Here is a 19,982-nt window from a genome sequence, read left to right on the forward strand (position 1 = left end):
GATGAAGCGCGGAGCAAGCTTGCTTGCTCCGAAATCCGAAACTGCATGTTTAGGCAGGTTTTGTGTAGCTAACAAAACTAATGAACCAACTGTAAATTCATTTGTGTTGCCTCTGCCCACATTGTCTGCGTTCAGCTTCTGTTGATCAACAGAAGCTGCTATTGTGTCTTGGACAAACCGAATTACGGCTTGTCTTTTGGTGATGAAATTGCATCCGAGCTGAAGTCATTCAGCTCGCTCTCTGCTAGAGGCCCGGCCTCTGCGTGGTTCTTTGCGGTGTCTGCGCCCTGCGCAGACTCGTGGTCGTTGGCCTTGTTGTTGGGGGAGTCTGTGCCCTGCGCAGACTCATGTGGTTTGTTCATTGTTGCAGCTGACACTGTGCAAGTGTCAGCGGTTTTCTGCGGCTGCTGTATTGCAGTCGTAGATCCTCCCCCACTTAAAGTGGGAGCCATCACTCCGAGTAAACTCGGTAGACGTGGATGCCGCATAGCATTCACGTAGAACGGTGTATGCCCGGTCGAGGCATGCACTGAGTTATTGATGGCAAACTCTGCCATCGATAAGCACTCGCTCCAGTCTTGGAACGAGTGAGCGTAGCTCTTCAACATATCGACGAGCACGCGATTCACGCGCTCGGTTGACCGTCCGTCTGCGGATGGTCCGCAGTCGACATGGAAAGCTGGCTCCCATGAAGTGTAAACACTTCTTGCCACAGGTGCGCTGTGAAGCGCGGGTCTCTGTCCGACACGATGTCGGTCGGCATGCAATGATGTTTGAACACCATGTCAACGAGCAGACGGGCCGTCTGCTTCGCGGTCACTTCTGCCGGCACCGCAGCAAGATGTACCATCTTGCTGAAACGGTCTACAAAGACCACAACACCGGTGTTCCCTCCGCTATCCGGGGGAAGACCAAAGATGAAGTCCAAAGACATGGACTTCCAACACTCCGACGGAGTCGGTAGTGATTGCAGTGGAGCCAGCGCGAATGGCGCAGGCTTTACGCGTTGGCATACCTCGCAAGCACGGATGTACTTGCGCACCCACTTATACTGGTGGTGCCAGTAGAAGTCGCGCGTGAGAAGGACGTAAGTCTTCTCACGTCCGAGATGTCCCGCAGTCGGGGCATCATGATACTCGTACATGATCCTGAGTCGCAGGTCATGGTCATTTGGCACGACAACGCGATCCGCGTTGTCGTCGACTGCATTGTAAAGCAGTAGTCCGTCGTGCACACGAAAGCGGTGTGCACGCGCTCGAAGGTGCTTGGGCAGCTTCTGACGGGACTTGTCAGAAGGCGCTGTGCCATAGGCCAGCAAGCGTTTCGCGTCCGCGTCGTGCGCGTTCGCGGCCTTCACATCATCCAACAGGGACGATGTGGGTTTGCTTGATCGCATGACGTCAATGGCATTGACGTCAGCAGCTTCCGCGTAGTCCGGCCGACGTGATAACGCGTCGGCCACTACATTCAATCTTCCGGGTTTGTATTCGACCCGGAAGTTATACTCCGCAAAGAATGAGAGCCATCTCGCCATTCTTTGTGATATGTGTGGCGACTTCACTGCGGTACGCAGTGAAGCATGGTCGGTGTAGACCACAAATGGTCTACTACCAAGCAAGTACACTCGGAACTTTGCGAGTGCGTACTTCACGGCAAGGAGTTCCTTGTCATGCACCGGGTAGTTGCGCTCAGCTGGCTTCAGCTGACGCGATTGGTAGTAGATGACACGATCACGGCCCTCGCGATCGTGCTGCATCAACGCGCATCCGATCGCGAAATCGGATGCGTCACACACTACGTGAAATGGACGATCTTGGTCAGCTACTGCCAAGATCGGCGCCTCAGTCAAGCCCCGCTTGACTGCATCGAATGCCTTTTGGCAATCGGGTATCCAATTCCACACAGCTTCTGTCTTAAGAAGCTGTGGCAGCGGGCGGATCTTGCCCGCATAATCCTCCACGTACTTGCACAAGTACGTGGCCAAGCCAAGGAACTGCCTCAGTTCCTTGATACTTGAAGGCGTTGGTCATTCATTGATCACTCTGACCTTTTCTGGGTCAGGGCGAACACCATTCTTCCCTACGAGACACCCGAGGACGGGTATCTCGCTCGCCCCGAAGATACACTTCTTCAGGTTCGCGTAGAGCTTATGCTTTCGCATAAGTTCAAGTAGCTTCCGGAGATGCACCCTGTGCATCTCTACGTCGGTCTTCCCGTCCACAGCCCGGCTGTGGATGAATACATCATCGAAGTAGCTCGGTGCGAAGTCGCGCACCGAGCGCAACAAGTGCGTCACGCACCTGTTGAAAGTCGCAGGGGCGTTCTTAAGCCCCTGTGGCATTACTAGCCATTCCCAGAGCATGCCGCTTGGCGTGCTCACTGCCGTGAGAGGGATATCGCTCTCACGCATTAGGATTTGATAAAATCCATCTCGCAAGTCGAGAGCACTGTAAACGGTGCTCCCGGCCATCGAATCGATGATAACATCTTTTCGCGGTATCGGCGTCTGCACCGGTACCGTCGCATCGTTCCGCTTGTTATACGCATGAACGATGCGCCATCCGCCTTGCGGCTTTTTGACACAGAACGTCGGAGCACTGTGCGGGGACTTTGATTCCCGCACTTGTCCTGCTTTGCGACGACTTTCAAAGAAGTCGTCGATCGCGTTTACTTGTTCTCGCGGCAGTGGCCACTGCCGCGTGACACAGTACTTCGTGCCCGGCACGAGATCAATCTTGTGCTGAATGCCCTTATCCGGCGGAAGCTCCGCAGGAATCTCTTCCAGGAGTACGTCTTTGTACTCCCTCAACAATTTGTAATAGGGGCTCAACTTCAGCGAGTCCCAACCTTGTTCCTCGAAGCGCTCTCGCTTCGTCTTCGCACTGAGAGTGTCTTTACTCTCAGTGGTACTTCCCATGAAGAGCTGTCTCAGCTCTTCGCTCTCGCTCTCCGTTCTTTCGCTGTTCGAAAGAACGCAGACCTGCTCGATGCGTCCATCGTGCAAGTCGCGCGTGAAGCGCTTCCAGCTCACGGTTGGAAGCGAAGTCAACTCCGACGCCGTCGTCGGAGGATTAGCGAGTTCCATTTCCTCATACTGGAATTCAGTATCGGTGCGCGTCAAGACGCTTAGCGTCTTGACATTCGGCGTCACCGCCTCAGTCTGCCCAGCAGACTGCTCTTGTTGCGTCTCGGTCCCGGACCGAGAATTGCGCAGCGTTCTCGTGCAGCCCGGCTGCACGGTATTGTGTCCTTTCGCCGGCAGATCCTGTCTGGGGGCGCGCGATATCAAGCCCGGCTTGATCGCATGGCACTTCGTCGTGCAGCCCGGCTGCACGACAGCATGCAAATTGCGTCAGTGCGGTACGTTTGCAACCGTCCGCACTGTTTGCAGCGTCAACTCCCGGAGTTGACACGCCTTCGTCGCCTCGACGCCATTCATTGGCGGAGCCCCTCATGACCGAGGGTGCGTCGGCTCCCGGAGCCGACGCGTCGTTGTCGACCTGACCTCTTCGGGTCAGGGACTGTCCCTTACACGCTTGAACGTGGGTGTTGGTTCCCGGAACCAACACATCTTTTTCTTCCGACGTCGGCAGCATTGCCGACGCGGGTTTCACTTGTGCGCGCCCTCGCGCACTCCTTGGGCACTCCGGGACAGCAGCGTTAAGCACTGTCTCGACTGGTGAGCCACGCGCACCTGTTGGTGCGTGCGCTGCGGTAACAGGGCCATCGCTCTCTGTTCCGCTGTCGCGGCCGAAGCGCACGAGCGTGCGCTTCTTCCAGTCTATCACCAGATCATGCCCATTACCACGTCGAACTTATCGTCCAGGTCCAGGACGATAAAGTGTTCGACAAACACTCGTTGTTTGTACGAGAAGCGCACGTTCACGACGCGCTTCTCGGTCTTCACGATGGCACCTGTTGCCAGTCGTACCTCCAGAAGACTTCGAGGTGTATCTACCTCCTCGAAGTCAAGTCTCGGCAGGCTTCGTAGTCGAACAAAATGTTCGACGCGCCTGAATCTACCAAAGCTCGAAGAGAGTCACTCGCTCTCTTCGAGTAAACCTTCAAGATGACTAGGTTCGGCCTGTCATCTTGTTTCTTGCAGTGAGAGCTGGTCTCACTGGGGGCTGCAGTCCTCAGTGTCGCGTGCCCGATGTCGGCACGCGCGACTGCATTACCAGTAGGGCACCCCGCGCCTACTGGATGTTCGCGTTTTTTGTTGGTCCGCGGCGATGCCTAGCATCGCCACGACGGCCACCTCCAGGGGGCATGGGAGCTGTGCACTCCCGTGCAAAGTGACCGATCCTTCCGCAATGGAAGCATCGCACGTTGCCTCCCTGCTGCTGGTAACCAGCAGTTGTTGCGTTCGAGAGGTCCATTGGTTCCGGACCTCCCGGCCTCGCTACCGGGCGCGGTTGCAGCCTCGGCACGTTCACATGCAGTTTAGCCTGTCGCAGGCTAAACTCTTCTTGCATGGCAAGAGTAATCGCAGCTTCGAGAGTACTCGGGTACTCTCGGAAGAGATAGGTCTTCACGGGCACATCTCTAAGTCCTTTCATGAACGTGACGACCTTGGTCGCCTCGTCAATCGGGTTAGTCACGATATTTGATACCAAATATCGTGCGCGCTGCGCGTAAGCATGGACGTCATGCTTACCCTGCTGAAGGTCGAGGAACTCCGCCCTCGACCGGAACTCGTTTTGCGGGGGCTCAAACGCTTGTTTGAGCTCCTCTTTAAACACTTCGTACGTGCTGAAGCACGTAGGATCGGAGAGTCGGCGTCCATACGCCCAACTCCTTGGGCGTCCGCCAAGGCAGGACATGGCGAACGCGACCTTCGACAGCGGGTCGACGATGCGTCGAGCCGCTATGGCTGTGTCGAGCTCGACAAGCCATCGGAGGAGAGGCTCGCCCTCTCTTCCCACGTAATTACTTACGCTCAACTTTAATGGTTGAGCACGCGGTGTCGTCCCTGACGACGCCGTCACTGAGGAAGCAGCGTCACGCTGCTCCTTCATGATGAACCCCAGAGCAACACCATGTTGCTCCGTCGGCGATAGCGTACGCAGCATTGTAGCTATCGCTGCTTCTCCAATGACTGTTGACAGTCGTTGGAGGGCGTCACACTCTGGGTCAGACAGGTGGGGGCAGTCAGCGCGTGCAACATGCGTTGCAGGCGTGTTGGAGCTCTCCATGGGCACCTCCGTGCTCATGTGGTTCTCGGCTCCGCGTTCGTACACCGCGTATGAACGTCAAGCAGTCGGTCGTTGGACGGACTACAAAGTGCTACCAGGTGTAGTGGGTCTAACTTGACTCACTACTTTAGCTTACACGTTGCGCAACGTGTATGAGGAAGCGTAAGTACTTAGTAATTACTTAGGTTAGTTATATTTGAATACACAAATATAAGTTAAGTAAGATAGGATTCCAAGTGACTTAGATTAGGTAAAATGAAAACTGTATTGTTTGTAAATTGATCTTCCTCTAAAATTTGCTAAAAACTGTTTATCATCTATGAAAGGGTTGGCAGCGGCTGGCTGTCAGAGCCCCGCTAATATGCATGTCTCTGATTGGTAGAAAGATGCTGCTTTCTACCAATAGGATCTTTTGGGTATGTGTGGACCACTAATTGTGGTGGCCCACTTCAATGTATCCATTGGTGTGTCTTACACCAAGGTGAGGAAGTATCCAAAACTTTTAACAGATAACCTTATCTGTTAAATTCACAAGTGGCTTGCAGCCACTTGTACGTGTAACCCCGTTACAAGGATGGCCCAGAATCCGCTAGCCGCGTCGAGCGAGCAGAACCACAGGTATGTCTCCAGATCCGTGAGCAAGTCGTCGACGAGTGGCATGGCGTACTCCAGGATCGCCGTTACCGCGTTGACCATCTTGTAGTCGATGCAGACGCGGATGTCTTGGCCATTCTTCTTGAAGACAATGACGATTGGCGAGGCCCACGGGCTGTCCGAGAACGCGATGAGCCCTGCCTTGAGCAGTCCTTTGAGTAGTTCGTACAATTTCTTGAGATGCTTGAATGGAATCCGTCGGGCCCGCTGTTTGATCGGCGCGTGCCCCTGAACATCTATGTCGCAGACAACGCCATATGCTGGCGGTGGGAGTGCGTTCCCGCTTGCAATCATGATACTTTCATGGCGTCGGAGTACTTCGATTAGGCTCCCTTGTTGGTCTGCCGACAACTCGGGATTCTTGACGTTCACCGCCGAGTAGTCGAGTGTTGTCGGCGCCGGTTCCGATAAATCGGGGAGGAACGCTAATTCATGCGCGTAGTCCTCCAGTTCGATGTCCGCCGCCGGGTGCTCAGTCGTCTCGTCGCTTCTGTCGGTGGTACCTTCCGTGGCCAGTACGCGCATTACTGCTATGAGCGTCTGGTCGAGAGTCGTTGAGATGTCTCCGGCTTCTCAGCTGGGTGCAGTCTGAGTCATCGGTGGATGCCTCTTCGGACTGCACTCGAGTCCCCGGTCTTCGTCGCGACGCACCGTCGACTCAGCAGTCTCCAGTCCTGATCCAGCTGCTTCTGGAGTCATGGTTTCATCGTCAGTTGTCGTCACCCCCGTCGAGTCGCCGGCAGTAGCGTCGAGTCGTCGGTGATGTTCTTCCGCTATCCATTCTGAGTCATCCGTCACCCCCGAGTCGTCGGCACTGTCACGTTCACTGTTAACGGGTGGTTCCTCGGCCGAGTCTTCGTCAGGTCGCTGCAAGATACCCTTAGGCGTCGGGTAACTCACTCGTTCCACCGCTGGAGGCTGCTTGGCCAACCATTGTTGGTAGAGTTCAGCCTCCCACTTGAGTAGTGTCTTGTCCCGTGCGGCAGCGTATGCGAGTACCTGCCATTCTTTGTACTTTGCGGAATCTAGCCGCACGTAGCCTTCAGTCTTCGGCAGCGACCCGATCGGAACCCAGACTATCACCGGGAAGTGCACCGGACAACTCGCCAGCCTATCCGTGGCGTTGGTAAGTCGAATCCTGACCGGACGTCCCTTGTAGAACCTGGTGACAGTCGGGATGAACGTCTTAGTTCGGCGAATCCAAGGCACGTGAGTCGTCGGCTCGGGTTGTCGCCGCTGTAGTTTGAACTCGTCCCATTCGTGGCCTGGTATTTGCATTGGTTCCGTCGGACCGTACGTGACGTGGCTTCCTTCGGCCTCGTCCATTATATTTTGAGTCTTGATCAGCGGGATCATTACTTCGTCGGGAAGCTTGGCCGTCGCGTTTAGGAGGTCCAGTCGGATACCGGCCGGGATCATAAAGTCGGTGCGAAGCACCACTTCTACCCCGGCGCAGTGATCCATCATCCAGACTTCAAAAACATAAACGCGCTCCCATCCAAGGGTGACTTTCACCTTCGCTCGGCGAGTCGTCATCATCTTGCCCTTGGTGATTCCTTGTACATCCATGCAACGTCCATGCCCCACTACTTCGCGGAGTTTCAGTCGCTTGGCAATTCTCCGATATGGCACTGACGTTTGCCCCAGTGTCCAGCAATATCCTCGTGCGCGAGTCGTTCACGGCTCCGTTCACGAGTGTCCGCATCCTTACGCGCTTGTCAAATTTCTGCGCCGACCACCATCTCATCCGTTCTCCAGCTAAGAGTCGCACTTCTGGAACGAGTCGTCGGCGCGAGTCTTCTTGTATTGCGCTTGTCAGCCAGTCGTCGGCGGTATCTCCCACCTCTTCGTTATCGTCTTCTTCACACCATACACCTCCACCGAGGCAATCGCCTCTCTCCTTTTCCAATTCCGTCGTTTTCATGTCGTTGTCTTGTTCAGTCTTCGTCCATTCGCACTCGCCCACAAATGCAAAGATGCACTCGGCTTCGATTGCGGGCTCGACTAACTGTGGCAGCCCGATTGGGACCAACCCAGTCGTAGTTGGCGGGCTGCCTAGTTTAAATGATCCGAAAACAGGAGTTCTTGGAGCTCGGGTGTGAGGTCTTTCTTGTCCACCTTGGACTTGATGATCTTGGTGATTTCTTGGAATACTTCACATTTCCCGGCGTCGTGTATTTGTTTGCACAGCTTGCACCGACGTCGGCAGAAGTGCGCCGAGTGATAGAGGCCCCCGCAGGCCTCATACTGGCGAGGTTTCTCGTCGCGGTGACCGCGGTTCTGGAACCGATTGTCCCGGCCTTGGCTGCGCCCCGCTGTGTCACCCCAGGGTTGTCGGTTGGCGGACCGGGCGTACGTGCCTTCAGCGGCAATTCGTCGTTCGTTGTCATTGGCTGCCGCAAGGTAGTGGTCGCTTCCGTCTGACGAATAGTTAGCACCCCAGTCTTCGCCGCAACGTTGTGAGTCGTCGCTGCCGTGATCACTTCCATCTTCGCTGTTGCTGTCACCATCATATCTGTGGCGTTGTTGCTGCAGCTCGCTCCGCGTGTCCCGCGTGTCCCGTCCATGAAGTTCGGCGACGATGTCGGCGACAGATGCTTCAGCTAGGCTCACCCGAGGCATGTTGCGTGAGTCGTAGCGACGGCGCTCATAACCTCGTTCGCGTCGGTCACGACGGTTGTAGGCATCTCGCGAGTCGTCGCGGCGGCGGCCATCACGTCGGCGAGTGTCTCCCGAGCGTTCGTGGCGGCGCGAGTCGTCGCGACACCTGTCGTCACGTTGTCGAGAGGCATCACGAGCTCGGGAGTGAGACAGCGACGACTAGCGGGACGAATGCGCTCGTCAATCTTCAATATCGCTTGGATCATTTCCTCCAACTCATGGATATCCGCGATACACAGATGGCACAGGCGCCGTTCGAGTCCTCGGTCGCCGCAAGTATCGAGGAAGCGCTTGACGTGGTCGCGTGCTTTGCGGCCGTTGCTCTCAAACCGAATCCCGGCGTTCCTGGCATAGCCATTGAGCCGGTTTAGGTAGTCGCAAACATGTTCCTTGTCTTCGCGCTTGGCTGAGTAGTAGCGAGTCTCCGCTGACTGGCTGAACTGGGAGCAATAGTACTTGATGAAAGCTTCGCTTAAGAGGCTCCACGTTCGCTTGGTCTTCTTGGGCAGTTGTCGGTACCAATGTAGAGCGCCGTCCCGAAGACTCAGCTCGAAAGGCATCTACCATTCATTGGGCGATGCTCGTGTTCCTTTCATCTCGTAGACAAAGGCGCGAAGCCATTGCATCGAGTTCTCGCTCTTGTTCCTGGTGCCCGAGAACGCCTCGATCTGCCCCAGTGGGCGATGCGTTGCCACCTCGATCCTCGGAGTCGCGTTAAGCAACTCGGATTCGGTCACCTCACGGATTTGGCGCAGGTATTCGCCCATCTGCGCTCCTCCATCGCCGGTAAAGTCCGCTTATTCGTCCGACGAGTCGTCGGTGGGCCCGCTGCGGCGGATCGTGCTCCGTCCTGAGCTGTTTTTCGTGCCTCTGGCCGATTTTGAGTCATCGGTGGTGCGTCCAGCGCGGTCTGAGTAACCCGTAGGTGGTGGAGTCACCATGTGGGAGTCTTGAAAGTACGGGGATCGCTCCCCTGACGCGCTAAACACCCCTCCGGTGGGTTTTCGGCTGGGGTTTTCGCGGATTGCCCTCTTCGGAGTCGTCGGCAGCGGTACGCTAGCCGGGTCGACCACTTCTCGAGCCGCACGAGTCTTCCGCGAGTCGTCCAGAGTGAACGAGTTCACGCCGAAGGCTGTGCGGAGTCGCTTCTTCCATTTCCAGAGCTCTGCGCCCGCTTCGGCCGGCACCCAGCACTCCAGAGTCGACGGCGAAGGGTGCTCCAGAGGCCAAAGCCCCAATGCTTTCAGGAACCGCTCCGTGTCTTTCGCCACTTGTTCAATGGTCACGAAGCTCACGGGGCGAGCCAACTCGTGGTACAAGTCGGCCCAAACAGCTTGGCGAGTCATCGTCGGCTCGAATAACTCGCCCCAGTCGCTCTTCTTCATCTCTTCGTAAAGTCGACCGAGAACTTTGTTGGCTGCCGGCGTGTCACCGTTGAGTGGCGGCCGGTTACCGGAGGTTTGCTCGGTCACTTGAGTCGTCAGGACCGGTGACCTCGAGTCGTCGGCGGCGTCTTCAAAGTCTTCCAAGTCGTCATACGCTGGCCCTGGGCCATCCACATCATCCAGTTCATCCGCGAGGTTGCGCGTCACGGAACGCGTGTCATCGTCAAGCTCAACCGCGAGGTTTCGCGACAACGAACGCATGCCCGCACTGCGTCCCGCAGACAGCACTGCATCTTCCGGAGTCTCGGGTGTCACCACCGCTGGCGCAGGCGCCTTCTCCTCCAGGTAATCGTCGTAGTCTTCATCCATTTCTTCGTCCTTGGCGTCGGATCCAGTCATCGAGTCGTCGAAGCTGACGGTCCGCTCAGCAATCGGGTTGATGTGCGGCGTGATCAGGGCCGCAGTCGAGTCGTCGCCACGCGTTCCGCCAGTCTTCATCGGAGTTGCTGGTACCGCTGAACGTGATCCTTTCGCCATTTTCTTCTTTCTTCGTCTTTTTTCTTCTTTTTCTTGTTCTTGTTCTTCTTCTTCTTGGTTGCTCGTAAAGTCGATCGACCTGCAGTAGCACGAAACACAGAAGGTCACACCAATCCCGGGTCGCGGCACCAGTTGTCGTGTAGGAACACGCGCTAAATTATATATGGCACACTTTCCCCACCAACAACACCCACCGAGTCACTGAAGACTCAATGGGCTTGTTAGGGTTAGAACCTGAAGGCCCAGGAACTTTCCCTTGCACCGGGTTGATGTTTCCCCTGTGTACCGAGCTTCCGCTAGTCGACCGACGGAAGACTCAGCGTCACTAGCCACGAGCAAAGGCTAGCACGCTTTCACACACAAAATATACGTCGCAGGCCCTCAGAAGGAAGGGTCCCGGCCTTTTACGGCGTGATACGAGGGTGCCGGAGCTAAACTCCGGTGGGAAGAAATAAATGGAGTGCGCTCTCGCTCCTCCAGTTCCTGGCGACACTCGTCGCTACCAATACACCGGCCACTAACTCTTGGCCCTGCCAGGGATGAACACACGCTACACTAGTAGATGTGCCCACCGACAGTCATAATCCTACCTACCAGGTTTACCTTGAGCTGCAGGTCGTTCACTGCAGGCACCGGTGTCGCCCTTGCGTGGTTGGGAGGAAAAGCTGTTCTGTTATTGTTGCCCGAAGGCTTATCTTGTCTTCTCTTAAGTTTCCTATCGATCAATACAAATATCAAGTATAAACGCGTCCGTTTTTGGACCGCCAGTTGTAACTCACGACTCTTCGGCGCTTTCTCTGCGACGTGGCGGCGTTACCGACGACTCAAACGGCCGCTGAAACGCCACCGACGACTCGGGACAGGCGCCGATGACTCATAAGTTCGGATCTTGCCAGTAGGTTCGCAGCGTACTTAGCGAGCTGCAACCGCCCGCTCTTGACTTGGGACCGTCGACGAGTCATCGTCACCGGCCTATTTAGGCCAATCAGCGATCGGGGAGTTTGGTCCAATGACTGGCGATGGGTTGTGACTTGCCAGTCGGCGCCGGCGCCTCGAGTCTTCTGCGCACCCTGTCTCGGCTGCATTTCTCGACACCACACACATTAGGGTGCGAATGCCTGTGTGGACAGCAGTAGACGAGAACGCCGAGGTCGATGACGGCACGCTCGGCAACGCCTACACGGAAGAAGATCAGCGGCGCCTACCAAAACATGTGCGTTCACCCGAACCAACAGAGTAGGTAAATGTTGCGTCCATCGAGCTGATTTCAATGTACTTGTCTTTTTCACGTCATCGCATATTTTAGCATGTAGCATTTGCTGCACGATTCTGTGCACGATTTGAACCGTATCGTTGCTGTTTCTAACACTAATTCGCACTGCTTAGATGGCGACGCGTTCATCGACATCATCGGAGAGGCTGATCTCTAAGCAAGCACAAGCGGGTTTTAGGACTCTTCCTAAATCAACTTGGCTATTGTGGTGCCTTATTCCTTTAATAGTACCCCACCTGTAATAGTACCCCACCTGTAATAGTACCCCACCTGTAATAGTACCCCATCCTAGATACTAATGCAGTGCCTGTGGGGCATAATCACAGGTTTCATGGTACTTGCGAAAGGCCAAGACGAATGGCGCCCATTTACACGACATTCGCGGAACGCAGGAGTACAACAGGGTCTTGTAGGAGGACTCTTTGGCGACCTGCTATTATAAAAACTAGTACTGTATAGCAGGAAACATTTGAGGTCGGAACCAGGGATTATTAATAGTAGTAATTTCCAAAATAGTATTGTAGCATGGAACCTCTATATTTTGTTTTGGTCGCAAGTGAAGCTATCAGCTCGAGTTCCAGTGTGGGCGTGATTACCGCTGATTTTTCACTTGCTACGATTATTAAACTTTTGGAACAAAATTTTGATCCAAACTAATTACGTTGGACATGGGTCGAGCATGGGGCGTGCTCGACGATGCTGCAAGCATCGTACCACTGCGGACGCTACCCTGCCAGGCCTGTGCTCGTTCCCCGCTTGCCGTTGTTGCCTCGCCTGCGGGTCCGCGGAGGCTCGCGCGGCGGCGAGCAGCCGAAGTTCGAAGTTCACAAGTGCATGGGCCAAATGTACTACCCAGAGACGTAACTCACTACGCACAAACTTGTATATGGGTGGGAGTATGCAAAACAGTTCTTCCGGATCCAGAAAGATATATGGCGAGATCTTGTGCCCGCCTGTTTGGAAGACTCGCCGAGTTAATTTCGGGAATGGGTTATTCCCGGCCTAATTTCGGACGCGCAATGGGCTATTAATTGCTCCAAATATTATTTTTCACGTCTCAAGGGCGAGCCAAAACCTCTTGAGAGTACAACGTCGCTCGATTCGATTCAACGCTGCATCGATTCTGGCAGTGAAACGGCGAATACTACTCGTGGTAGTCTCGAATCGTATCGTTAGTAGGCATATTATCACTACTAGTACTATTACTATAGTTCCGGGTTGGAGCCACTAGTAGTGCTAAGGCCCTGGTCTCTCCGTCTGGGTCTGGGTCTCGGAATAAACGAAATTGCAATCCCCCAACGCTGTCCCCAGATTGCTGGAGCTGGGGATTGTGTTGCTGCTACACATACCCTGTCAAAATCGTTTTCTGGCCTCGAGGGAGGACGCCTCTCAATTGGAAATATCCACTGTATCGGCATGCAAACAAGTGTCATGGAGATGCTGTAGTTGCCCGCGCCGGATGCGGCGCACCGCCTGCTGGTCTCCCACCCCCTGCGCAGCCCGCTACTGTGAATGCCGCTGGCGATGGAGGAGATTCCGCCCGCGAAGAAGCTCCGGATGAGACGATGCGATCTCCTCCCGTGCCCCCCGAGTACGTGCCACAAGCGCTGCAGCGTAGTCGCCTTTGTCTTCCATGGCAACCACGCGATTATCTGCCTCTTCCAATTGATGCCTATCTCGGAATAAAATCCTCAATCAATTCCCACCCCCTTGGAGGTGGGAATTAATGGCTTGTCTGGGGATAAACAACCAGCCAATCAGAATCGTTTATTTTATTCCGACAGACGGAGAAACCAGGGCCTAATTGAATAGTAGTCAATACAAACATGGATAGCAGTGCTATTATTACTACTAATGTTCTCATACCCATACGTATGAGACTATATCAGTCTGTCGACGCCAGGGTTCGGTAGTAGTGGGAATGTCGGCTAGTAGTCATAATACTACTACTATAAATTCGGGCAATAGTAGAATGGTATATATATTAGTAGTGAGGCATCGACGGTACTAATAGGACTACTAATGTCAAATGAGCTCAAGCTCAGCACCCAAAAGTGCTGTCCGGGCACTGATTAGTAGTAGCGGTAAAAAGTGAGTTATAGTAGTACCGGTACTACCCAGGACTCGACGAAGCGGTCATACTCATACTAGGGGAGTCGATTCTCACCTTCATCGCGAAACTACTTCAGTACAATTCCTCAGCGGGATCTGGTGAAGGTACGAAGTCGGAGTCCAGATACTGCTAGACGGCGCGCTTAATCGTGAAGGGGGGTCGAGGTTTTGCCTGAGAAGGATGCTGCTGGGGGGGGGGTATTCAACGTCGGAATAGACCACCTGAATAATATACGCATCGTACCTCTCGCTGAGTGCCGAATTTGAACCTTCAAACACACCGACAGCGCATATGTGGTGTTTGATCTAGGAATATACACGGACCACGTTTGAGCTCGTCGCCCTCCTGGCAACCACTCACAGCGCAGCCCATACTACGTTTGTCGGGTTATGGCAAGGTTTCAGAAATGGTGATCTTCCCCGAGCGACGAAACGAGAACAGTCAATCTAGAATTGCAGGATGGGAGTCGTGGTTGGTAAACTCTCCAGTAGTACTCTTGGAGTACTATAGTAGCGTGTTGAGTCCAGCAAACTACTACTAGTAGTGAATACCGCACTATACGGTAGTAGTAGTACTGTCGGGTCGCTGGCACTCTTTATCACTGAGGGATGTGTCGCTGTCATCGGCAGCTGTGGGAATGGCAGCTCGCCCCTGCTGCAGTCTTTCGACGACTTGGACCTTGGGACTTGACCGGGGAAGTCCTGGGCGCTTCCTCGTGCCGCTGTTACGCTTGCCTGCCGTCGCCGTGTCTTCGAGAGAGCAGGATGCGCGTTGTGGATCTGGGTGATATTTTTTACGGATTCAGGAAGACATGCACCTTCCAGGTTCCTTTTTGCGGAGTTTAGAAATGTGTGGCGAGGTATCACGCGATCACTGTTCCACCTGCCATCTGTTCGAGTCATGTGCTCGAAGGACTGATGTTGTGCTGCTTTCCTCCATTTACGCGATCATTGATGTTTCGCCAAATCCGGCATCCTGCCTCTCGTAGGTGGTAAGCTCTGATGACTCTTTTGTATACAGTGCGCGTCAAAACTATAGGACCACCCCTGTGCACCCTCATAACTCAATCAATTTTTATCATTTTGAGGTGGGAGTTCGACAGTAGTTGTGAAAGACGCTGAGAAAGACCTGCTATGCGCTAACACTCGCGTTTTTGCACTTTAACGGGTGGCTCGTATACAAGAGTGGGCAACAGTTAGTTGTTTGTGCACGAGGTCGATCCTACAACACAAATGCACTACGGGGTGCCGGACCACCTGTCCTGAATCCCAATATCGTTCATGGCAAATCAATATTAACCGATCTACGTTGGCGACCTTCCGTACAAGCTCCACTGCTATAGATTTACAATGCTGACTGTCACAGCGAGATCCCAGATGCTAGTGTACGTGTATGAGTCATATACTTTCGGGTGCTCGCACGTTGACACTAGGTCTTTCTCAGCGTCTTTCACAACTACTGTCGAACTCCCACCTCAAAATGATAAAAATTGATTGAGTTATGAGGGTGCACAGGGGTGGTCCTATAGTTTTGACGCGCACTGTATGTACTCGACGTTGGACCAACGGAGGCCAGAGGATAGGCAAATCAAATCTCGGACGAGTTTGATGATCGGACTCCATCCGTTCACACAACGAACTCCGGGTTGGAGCCCAAGCACAGGCGGTTGGGAACTGGTCGGTGGAGAAGTTCACGACGGAGAAGGCAGACATTTAACGCCAGTGCAATTATCGAAATCGTCATGCGTTCCTACATAGTAAATCGAGAACTTTAGAATCTGAACTAAGTCGACACTGTTGGAACATCGTCAATTGTACCAAGAAATGTCCCAGAGCCACATTTAGAACTTTAGCAACTTGGCGCAAATTGGCAGAAAGGCACGATACATGAGCTCGCTCATGGCCTGTTTAGTCAGTACTAGAAAATGAGCATCGAGTAGCAGCAACTGCATATTGTTGCAGCAAAAAGCGGAAGGATCGGAAGGTATCCGGCGACCGTACTTAAATTACTGGTTATAGCAACATACGACCTCACATTTCATGTAAGGATGGCTATGTTGAGCCCCAGGATACGCTGCCGAATCACCGGACGCCTGCTTCTTCTTAAAACAAAAGCCGATATCGCGTCGTCGGGATACTAATCGATCCGATAACACGACAGCCGAAAAACGAGGGCAACGGTTCTGTATTTGTGTCCTGGATATCGACCGCCGTCGAACAAGCTGTGTAAAGGCCTCAGAACCGAACATCTATTTGACTTGTAATCACTGACACGGCAAGATTGCAGTACGGCCTGCAAACTTGGAGGTTCTTCATGCCCTCACAAGAAGTTGGTGTCAACCCACCACTCCGACTTGTAGCTCGAACCAAGGATGCTCTCGATAGACACTGGAGCAGGCAGACTTCCGCTGAAATTCACTCGCTCACCAGTCGCTGCACCACGGCCGCCGTTGTTGTACTCCCGCAGGAACACGTTGCTGGTGCTGTTGCCCCACTTTTCCCAGCCTTTCGGGTTGATAACGTTGCCAAGCTGGCTGTTCTGAAAGACGACGCGCGCATAAGGACGCCACGGGCGGCCTAGGTACGCAGTCTGACGGCCAGATCCGTACACGCGCGCCTTGTTGAACACGTACTCCGACGGGTTGGAACCTCCCGTGTTGCCGTTGGCAGTGATGGAGCCTGGTCCAAGTGACTCGATATCGCACGACTCGAACCACGCCTTGGCCTCAAGACCGAAGATAAAGTCAACAGCACCACCAATGTACGACCGGGCGTAAAGCTCTCGGCCCTTGTTGGCACATAATGTATCCTGGTATCCCGAAAACTTACAAGCATAGAACCCGTAGTCTGCACCGTCGACGTAAGTAGCCACTGCCGGGCCGACGTTGCCCGCAGTGTTGGCGACGTTGATGTTGTAAAGTTTCACACCGCTGTATGACTTGAGGCGCAGCGTGCTAATAACGTCGTTCGGACTCTGGACGTTGGCAGGGAGATCCTTCTGCGCCATCGCGCGGGTAATTGTAACTTGGTTGGCGGAGTATGACATGGTGTTGCACGTGTAGCCCTGCACCACCAGCGGGCCGTTTAGCGCCGGGATGAGTACTTGCTCGCGGTAGGTTCCCGGGAAAATGAAGAGGGTCTGCTGAGCCGTCGTGCTGCTCAGTTTTGCCGCGCCCTGCGATACCGTCTTGACACTTCCCTTGTAAGACCCCGAGGCATCGACGACGATAGCACCACTTGGAGGCTGAGTGCGTGCGTTGGGCCCACTACACGAGGCTTCGACTGCAGCGAGAACACTCACCACCAGCAAAAGTACTGGTATTAATAGTGCGAACGCTCGCATGTCGTATCTTGGTCGTAATTGTCGAAATGGAATTGAGCTGGTGTGAGTGGCGAGGAGGAAAACCAAAAATGACCGGTCTACAGTCCCTCATTCTATCGCGACAGTAAACATCGAGCCTAACTGTAGTATGTATCGGTTTTACCGAGGCGCGCATTGCTGTTCCGTTCGTCTAGTTGTCTTGGTGTGCAGACATTGCGCTGCAGAGAGCCTGCTGAAGTTGGTAGCGTGCAGCTTCTCGCCACTAGAGGCCACCTGTACAACTTAATAAGGGCTGGTCTTACGTCTCCCCTCACGAGGCTCTTGAAGAGCGGGATTGGATGCGGCCTCGGTCCGGGTGCAAAAGATGATACAGCCACTGGCTGTCGGTCGCCGGGCTGAAGAAGAGGAAGAGGCCTTATCGGTGGGTTAGCTGCTGCTGGCGTTGCGGAAAGCCAACTTGATGCGTCTTATCGAATGCCAGCCTCTGCGTTCGTGCGGCTGGAGGCCTCGCTCGCCCCATTGCTCCTCACGCTTGGCTGGATCGCCTGTGATAACGCCCTGCAGCTGACACAGAGGTACCTGACTGGCGGCTCGATGCCTGGCATTCGACGCATCGCGTAAGCAAGGCATTTTTCTATCGCGTTGTGTGGTTCGTCGTTGCGTATTTTGTGTATCCCGCGCCCCCGGCGCCGTCCGGTGGCACACAACGTCCCAGCGGGCCAAGAAGGGGTGTCGTGACGACACTGTCGTCCCTTGTGCGTCCCTCTTCGACCCGCAACAAAGAGCTCTGATTGGTCCATCCCACATACAGCGAGATATAAGACTGCGCCTAAAACAGTTTAGGTACTTGGGTATGAGGGCGGCGTCTTCGTGTCATTGCATGTCTATCCTCTTTCAAGATGTATTTGAAAACGCTGTACTGGTACTAGTAACTTACAACTTGCAAGGCGAAGGGCCAGCACCGCAACCGATGGTGAATACTAGCAGACAAAGGATTCCTGTACATATTAGTAGATCGCTAACATACAGTATGCGATGTGTGTACAGACGAGGGCGTGAGTAAGGAACGCCTGATATATAACAACTTTCAAGTGGTATGAGCCAATTAGAGGGCATAAATTGCCATTGATGGGACAAAATACTTGATTTAGTTAATTATGTCAATAATCTGTGTCCGGTCCACGTATAATCCGGCGTGGCGCCAACAAGATTTGATGGTGTCGGCGTCCAGCGCATTCCATGCGTTGCTGCACCACGGAGGGCTTCCGCGTAGAGGCGGCCTAGGATCATCAGCATCCGCCCAGATATGGGCACATGCTCCTGCTCAGCGTACAGCACCATCTCGACGAGGCAGGAGTCCAGGGCCACCATAGACGCCCGCGACACCTCCTTGCGGCAGCGAAAGTCGACCGCAATGCGCTTGAGCGAGCTCTCGTTGTCCAGGATCCTCTTGACGGACGATTTGCCCGGCGCCTTGTCCAGTACAAACTTCTCCCGAGCCCATTCTCCTAGCGTCGCGAGGCTCCACGTTGGCTCGCGGGTGCGCATTGCACAGAGGTCGAGCTGTTGCTGCTTGGTGAGGCGCATTCTCCGTGCTTGCCGCTCCATCTTGTTCGTGTCAAATTCGAATTTCCCGATTCAAAACCAGCAGGCCCAGCTGGCCAATGGCGATGGCCAATGTCAGTGCTTCAAGCTCTTACCTCTAGAATTGCATAATATTAGGTTTTTAAGGTTATAGGATGACACCCGTTCCTTATTCACGCCCTCGACTGTACATGTATTATGAATACCGGTATCATATGGTGCTCATCAACAACAACATCAGGTTAGATCCTGGTCTAATCAAAAGTTCTGAAATACAGTCAAAATTGCGAGCTTTACGGTACTATTTTTCTGCGCCATACGCCTACAAATTTTGGATTGCTCACAGAAGTAACAGCAATTTGTATGGCGACCACTCGACTGGATATTCGAACTTGTATGCGCCGAACGCAGAAGATAAAATTGCATACCGTATATGAGATCTCCTACTTCAGACCCCAGAATATTGAAGTTGTACTGTTGTAAATGGTACACGAGATGTACAAGTACCGACGAATTTATGTACCATGAATGTCAAGCAAAACGATGTTGAAAGTAGAGTGCAGATTCCTACCGGTATGCATATACATGTATTAAGCCTCGTTGTCTACATTGTCTTCCTCCAGCACCAGCGTATCGATGTCTCGATTCGGGTCTACGAAGTGGCGAATCACGGGAACCTCATCTAGCAGCCGATCGAGCAGGGCCCAATCTGGCTCGGCGTCGAACGCATTCTGGTTGGTAAGATGAGCACTTCTAACCTGTTTAGGAATGATCATTGCCTTCTCAAAGCCGCTCAAAACAATCTGGGCCGACAGCGAGTCCCACGCTGATTTAGTCCAACTGATTAACTGCTGCCGCGAGGGTGGCTTCAGCTTGAACGGGATGGTTGCAGTTGAACTTCGAAGCTGCTGTAGCATATTTCCAACCCAATTTTTTCGCATAGCATCTTTTAGGGGCTTATTCCAGGCGATATCCGCTGGCTGGCACGCGAATGTGTAGCCAGCATGTAACGGGGTTACACGTACAAGTGGCTGCAAGCCACTTGTGAATTTAACAGATAGGTTATCTGTTAAACGTTTTGGATACTTCCTCACATTGGTGTAAGACACACCGATGGATACATTGAAGTGGACCACCACAGTGAGTGGTCCACACATACCCAAAGATCCTATTGGTAGAAAGCAGCATCTTTCTACCAATCAGAGTCATGCATATTAGCGGGGCTCTGACAGCCAGCCGCTGTCAACCCTTTCATAGAT

General features: G+C 53.7%; 2 protein-coding genes across 2 annotated transcripts; both read right to left on the reverse strand.

The window, feature by feature from the left end:
• Positions 1-16,137: 16,137 nt before the first annotated feature.
• IUM83_14144 (Pectinesterase) lies at positions 16,138-17,160 on the reverse strand (the record flags this gene model as incomplete). Its single annotated transcript, XM_067938869.1, has 1 exon — positions 16,138-17,160. The coding sequence occupies one exon, from the start codon at positions 17,158-17,160 to the stop codon at positions 16,138-16,140; it is 1,023 nt and encodes a 340-aa protein (XP_067791130.1).
• Positions 17,161-19,313: 2,153 nt separating this feature from the next.
• IUM83_14145 (Extracellular dioxygenase) lies at positions 19,314-19,640 on the reverse strand (the record flags this gene model as incomplete). Its single annotated transcript, XM_067938870.1, has 1 exon — positions 19,314-19,640. The coding sequence occupies one exon, from the start codon at positions 19,638-19,640 to the stop codon at positions 19,314-19,316; it is 327 nt and encodes a 108-aa protein (XP_067791131.1).
• Positions 19,641-19,982: the final 342 nt, after the last annotated feature.

The sequence above is a fragment of the Phytophthora cinnamomi genome (genome assembly GCF_018691715.1).
Source record: "Phytophthora cinnamomi strain GKB4 chromosome Unknown Contig42, whole genome shotgun sequence".
In the NCBI taxonomy this organism is placed as follows: Eukaryota; Oomycota; class Peronosporomycetes; order Peronosporales; family Peronosporaceae; genus Phytophthora; species Phytophthora cinnamomi.